Source organism: Dipodomys ordii, unplaced genomic scaffold, assembly GCF_000151885.1.
Source record: "Dipodomys ordii isolate 6190 unplaced genomic scaffold, Dord_2.0 Scaffold266, whole genome shotgun sequence".
NCBI lineage: Eukaryota > Metazoa > Chordata > Mammalia > Rodentia > Heteromyidae > Dipodomys > Dipodomys ordii.
Window position 1 is genome coordinate 164,772 of NW_012267482.1, and position 6,014 is coordinate 170,785.

Genomic DNA, 6,014 nt, shown 5'->3' on the forward strand with positions numbered 1-6,014 from the left:
GTGTGTGGTGTGTGTGGTGTGTGTGGTGTGTGGTGTGTGTGTACGTGTGTGTGAAGTCACAGTTCCATGCTGCCACCTGCTGCCCGGCCTTAGGAACTGCAGACCCTGCATCTGGTTCCCGCCCTTGAGGATAAAGCCCCAGGATGTTTGGACCCTAATAGAAGTGCGAGGTGCATCCATAGGCTCCCCCATCCCCGCCACTCAGAGAGGCTGAGCGCTGAGGATCACGGTTCAAAGCCAGCCCGGGCAGGAAAGTTCACGGGACTCTGATCTCCATGCGCGCCAGCTCAAAGGGCAGAGCGCAAAACGCTCCAGGACAGCGCCCGGGCCCCGAGTTCAAGGCCCGCCACCGGCACCAAGGAAAAGACAAGACACAATCCACACGCCGCCCGCAGATACGCAGATCCTGAGCACGAGAGGGACTGGTCAGCACTGGACACGCTGCACCCCACCCACAACGAGACCCACGCTCGCCCCCCAGCACGCTGCTACAACATGAAGTTAGTGAGGCCAAACAACAAGACGCATTGGGGGGCTTGGTTGTGTTTGTTTCGGGGTGGGGGGGAACTGTTTGCTTTTGCTTTTTCAACTCTAGGCTGGTGCTCGACCGCCTGGGCCACACCTTCACCTCTGGCTTTTGGCTGGTCCGTGGGAGATGGGCGTTTCACAGATGGAGGGGCGGAGGCTGGCTTCGAACGGCGATCCTTCGATCCCAGCCTCCCGAGTAGCCTGGATTCCAGGTGTGAGCCACAGCGCCGGCCGACCACAGCTGTCCGTGGGACGCGGCCACCGCCCCAGGGTCTCCTGGGATCCGGCGCCGCTGGTTTTGTGAGCAGCTCTTCACTAGCAGATCTTCTGGCTTCCACGGCAGACTGGCGTTCAAAGGCCTTTTCTTCCAGAACCTTCCGGTTTATCGCGTCCCCCACGAATACGCTTTCCTCTGGCATATGCTGAACGCGGCCAAGATGCAATTCTCTGCAAAAAATGCTCCGTGTTGAATATACACACAGGTGCCTGATGGGTACTTCTGGGAAAAGGCGCCCTGCAGCCTGAATCTGTGCCGGGAGAGAAGACAGACGGACAGAGAAGAGATGTCAGGTTCACAGCCCGAGCTGGCGGTGGCCGCCTGTAGTCCCGGAGACTCGGGAGACTGAGGTTTGAATGAAGCACATGGCTCAGAACCAGCCCACACCCGGAGAGGCTAGGAGAGTCTTAAGCCAGGAGGGGAGGCGTGGCTCACGCGGTAGAGCGCCCAGCCTTGAGTGATAAAGCTCAGAGACACGGCCCGGGCCCCGAGTTCAAGCTCTAACACTGGTGCCCCTTTGCGATTGCTTCTGGAAGATTCCGGGAGAAGCAGCATCCCGTGTGGCAGGCAAACCGCCCCTCACAGGGGCCAAGCCTTCCTCTGAGCACCTCAAAGCAAACAGCCCAAACCCAGGAGCTCACCTCCCTCCTGCTCCATCCCGGGAACCCAGGACAGCCATCCCAGGGATCTCCTCCAAGGACAAAGACTGCGCTCAAGGTCAGCCAGGCCTCGTCTGGGGCCCGGCGCTGGGGTCACTCAGCAGACCTTTCCCACCCCCGTCCCCCACTCTCACCGTTGAACCTGAAGCCCGTGTCTGCACCTGAAGACGCTGGAGAGTCCTCAGGCGCTGTCGGCCCCCGGCTGCCCTGGATCCACCTCCTTCCCCTGCCCTCACCAGCTCCCTTTGTTTGGCCTGTGGGGGAGCGTGGCTGGAACTAATGTAGGACTCCCCTGGACTGGACCTGGGGTCTAAAGTGTTGGTGTGAGAACTGGCAAGCTCACCACCCCCGTCTAAAGGGGAAGGGCAAGACTTACAAAAGGGCCGGCAGAGGGGAGCCATCTTCCCAGAGCCAGGAGTGAGAGGGCTCTGGTGGGGACAGCCCGATCCAGCAGGGGGAGCTGGAATGGGAGGCTGCTCTCTGGATGAAGGCCTGCGGGGGAGAGGGGTCAGAGGTCGTGAGGCCTGACCGGCCATGCCGGGCCTCACATCCGTCCTCCTTGCTCCTCAGGAGGCTGAGATCCGAGGATTGAGGTTCCGAGCCAGCCTGGGCAGGAAAGGCCCGGAAACTCTTTGTCATCAACCATCAGCAAAACAGCCTGGGGCTTGAACTCGGAGCGCTGTCCCTGGGGTTTCTTTGGCTCCAAGCGGGTGCTCTACCGCGTGAGCCACGGCGCCACGTCCAGATTTTTCTGAGTGGTTGATTGGAGATGGGAGTCTCACCGGCTTTCCTGCCCAGGCTGGCTTTGAACTGCGATCCTCAGCCCTCAGCCTCCTGAGTAGCTGGGGTGACCGGCCGGAGGCGCCCTGAACCCTGGAATTCCCCACCCCCAGCCGCTCGCCAGTCCCGGCCGGCTGCGTCTGTTGCTCGCCCCCCAGTGCTCCTCGCAGCTTACCAGCTCCTCCGCACTGCTGATCTTCAGCAACTGAGCGTCCAGGGCCAACCACTGTCGCCGACACTTCTCCCAGTTCAGCAGCCCCGGGGGGAACAAGTAGCAACTGTCGGCATGCCAAATCCAGTCCTGGGGGCACGGGCCTGGGGGGACGGGGGCCCGATCAGCACCCAGAGGGCCCCCAGGACACGAGCCCCAGCAGACCCTCGCTCTGGACTGGCTGTGCGTGGCGGTGCATGCCCGTAATCCCGGTGACTCGGGAGGCTGCAATCTGAGGATCGTAGTTCAAAATCAACCCAGATGGGAAAACCTCTGAGATTCTTATCTCCCATGAACCAGCAAAAAGCTGGACGTGGAGCTGCAGTTCAACTGGTAGAACGCCGCCAGCCTTGTGTAAAGATGCTCAGGGGCAGCGCCAAAGCCCTGAGTTCAAGTCCCGGGACATGCTCTCTCTCTCTCACAGACACACACACGCACACAGCACCTGTGGCATTGGCGGCTCTGTCCAGGGCGTCTGGCAGACGCAGGTTCATCTGGCGAAGCTGCGTTTGCTTTTTGGTCTCCTGCTCCAGCCTCCGCGTCAGGGCCTCCACCGCGGCCTCCAGCCTCTGCTGGGCCTCCTGGGCCTCGTGCCGCAGGGCTAGTGCCCCTTCCACACCCGTGAGATTCTCCTGACACAGTCTGCGGAGGCCTGACATCCGGGACACTGGAGACAGACCCGCACTGAGACCCGCGTGCACACACCCCGAGCAACATGTGTGCATGTGTGTGCACACACAGGTGCAAGCCAGCACCCAGACTTTAACTCAAGGCCTCCTGCTTCCTTGCTGGTTTTTTGGCTCAAGGCTGGCGCTCTACCACTCGGGCCACGGATCCACGTAAAGTGTCAGGAGAGTGACTGACAAAGCCAGTGCTAAGAAAAGACACACAGGGAAGCAAATAAAATGGAGACCATCAGCCCGGCACCCGTGGCTCCCGCCCGTCAGCCCAACTCCGCAGGAGGCTGAGATCTGAGGATCGCGGTTCAAAGCCAGCCCGGGGAAGGAAAAACCGTGAGACTCTTATTACCACCAAAAAAAAGGCCAGCAATGGAGCTTGTGGCTCAAGTTGGTAGAGCGCCGGCCTTGAGCAAATAGAAAAGCTCAGGGATAGCGCCCAGGTCCTGAGTTCAAACCCCACGACTGACAAAAATAAATCAATACATAGCCTAAAAATGGAGGGAAATGAAGGCGGGGGTGGGGGGCGGCTGGATGAGGATCGTTAAGTGGGGTCACACGGATCCGGAGGCCCCATACTCATAACCCGCTCTGTTGAGTGGTGGCTCTCCTGTACAACTACTTAAAGAGGATTTTGTTAATGTGCATGACCCTTTTTTTTTTCTGAGATTGCAACCACCATGTCCTCATGGTTACTATTATTGCTTTTTCTTTTTAGCCACGCTTTGGAAAGGGTGGAGAGGAAGCGGAGGTTGTGAAATTGAGCCTCAAGGAACTGGAAAAGTCGACAGGTGTGTGCCCCAGCATCTAGATAACACGGAGCGAAGCAAACCCTTCCAGGGCTGGGGCTGTGACTCATGGTACAGTGCTCGCCTCGCACGCACAAAGCCCTGGGTTCGATTCCTCAGCACTCCAGACACAGAAAAAAAGCCACAAGTGGCACTGTGGCTCAAGTGGTAGAGCACCAGCGTGGAGCCAAAGAAGCTCAGGGACAGCAGTGCCCAGGCCCTGAGTTCAAGACCCAGGACCAAACAACAACAACAACTATTATTATTATTGTTATAGTTAAAAAAACATGAATATACAAAAATACCGCCGTGAGTTAATCTCCCTGCGTGGTGTTGGTCCCTTGGGTCTGGCTGGAGGCTGATCTGAAGGGAGCGCGGGCCTCTGTCCCCGCACCCTGCCCCGGGCCTGTGGCTCTGTCAGTACTTATACTGGGCCTCCTGAGTGGCCGCCTCATCCAGCAGCCTGTGCTGGTCTGAGCTACGGCTGTGTGTGGTTCCATCCCAGACCCTCGCCCCACCTCACCCCCGTCCACGTACCTCTGGTCTCGTGTGGCTTGAGCCCAGGCTGCTCTGTGGCCAGCTTCAGGCGGAGTTCATCCACAGCCATGGCCACGTCCAGGCGCGGGAGAGCTTGAAGCTGTCTGGGACTTCAGACCCCGCCCTGGGGGAGTCTGCAGGGTTTCAGTAGCCGCCGTTGCTGCGGGTCAGTGGGAGGAGGAAGGAGATTTCACATCACATTTGGGAAGTTGGCTGTAAGGCCAGTTCTTGGGCCGTGAGTGTCGAGGGGGAGAAGGAGTCATCCTGTGTGATCGGAAGCCAGACCGAACTCACCAAGAAACTCAGGGAAGCGCCAGGTGTGTTTCCCAGGAGCATGACAGCAAATCCAGGCTCGACAGCTGCCGGACAAGGCCACAGATTCACAGACTGAGTCAAGCTGGGTGGAAAATTAGACACCGGTGAAGAAGGTGGGGGGGGGGGAAGGGGGAGAGACATGAATGTTGGAATCAGTGAGTGCATTTATTTGTTTGCTAATTTCACAGTGGGGATTTGTCTTGATGTGACAGTTTTTAGACATTGTGTGTATGTGTGTGTGTGTGTGTGTGTGTGTGTGTGTGTGAGACAGTCGGGCTTGAACTCGGGGTCTGTCCTTGAGATGTATTTTTGACTTACCTTTTGGGCCCTTCACACACTGGGGCCTCAGTTCCACGTCTGGCTTATTTTCTTTTTTCTTTTTTCGGTGGTTAATTGGAGGTAAGAGTCTCGTGGCTGGCGTTGAACGTCGATCCTCAGACCTCAGCCCCCTGAGGAGTAGCTGGGATGACAGGCGTGAGCTATGGGTGTAAAACATCTTCAGTCGACCGGTAAACCCAGCCTTGTGAGCCTCCTCTGTCCCCTGTACACACACACACACACACGGCCCAGCAATGCCTAGCTAGAGAGATCCTAGTGCTGGCTTCTGTTTCGGGGAGGAGCAGAAAGGGAGGGAGTCCATTGCCATCACCCAAGGTCGAAAGGAGCAGCAGGTGAGCACGCGCCGGCAGTCATTGCCCGGAGCCCTCTTGTTAACGTGGTTGTATAACACGGTCCTGACACAGGGGTGGAAAGGTTGATGGGTCCCCGCCTGAGCCCTGCTCCTGGGCCCCGGTAATCATTCACCAGCTGCACGGAGCTGTGCGCGTCATGAAGGGCTGGAGGCTCTCCCAGCCAGCCCCTCGCCATGAAGGGCTGGAGGCTCTCCCAGCCAGCCCCTTGCCCCCAGACCCCTTCCACCCGCTACCCCTCCCCCAACTCGCCCCCAGACCCCTTCCACCTGCTACCCCAGCCTCCACCTCCTTGGCCATCTTTCTCGTGTGTGGCGGTGAGAGGAGAGATCACAAAACAGAGTCGTGCTCCTGGATGGAAGAAGTCACTTCATTTCATTCCCCGGGGCACACTCTGAGAATAAATGAGTTCAGAAAGTCATTCGGAAGGAAGGAAGGAAGGGAGGGAGGGAAAGGGAAGGAAGGAAGCAAGGAAGGAAGGAAGGAAGGAAGGAGGGAGGGAAGGAAGGAAGGAAGGAAGCAAGGAGGGAGGGAGGGAGGGAAGGAAGGAAGG

The 6,014-nt window shown here is 58.4% G+C and overlaps 3 protein-coding genes across 3 annotated transcripts in view; 1 reads left to right on the forward strand and 2 right to left on the reverse strand.

Annotated features, from left to right (window-relative positions):
* Clec7a (C-type lectin domain family 7, member A) overlaps window positions 1-192 on the reverse strand; it is a 10,706-nt gene extending 10,514 nt beyond the window's left edge. The window contains exon 1 of the mRNA XM_013036233.1: window positions 77-192. Coding sequence (XP_012891687.1) covers window positions 77-192 — 116 coding nt within the window. The remainder of the gene's footprint in view (window positions 1-76) is intronic.
* Window positions 193-910: 718 nt separating this feature from the next.
* Olr1 (oxidized low density lipoprotein (lectin-like) receptor 1) lies at window positions 911-4,527 on the reverse strand. The gene is made up of 5 exons (XM_013036234.1): window positions 4,458-4,527; window positions 2,901-3,122; window positions 2,420-2,559; window positions 1,841-1,956; window positions 911-1,055 (listed from the first exon to the last, which is right to left on the reverse strand). The coding sequence occupies exons 1-5, from the start codon at window positions 4,525-4,527 to the stop codon at window positions 911-913; spliced, it is 693 nt and encodes a 230-aa protein (XP_012891688.1).
* Window positions 4,528-5,600: 1,073 nt separating this feature from the next.
* Tmem52b (transmembrane protein 52B) overlaps window positions 5,601-6,014 on the forward strand; it is a 20,691-nt gene continuing 20,277 nt past the window's right edge. Inside the window, exon 1 of the mRNA XM_013036235.1 lies at window positions 5,601-5,778. Coding sequence (XP_012891689.1) covers window positions 5,601-5,778 — 178 coding nt within the window. The remainder of the gene's footprint in view (window positions 5,779-6,014) is intronic.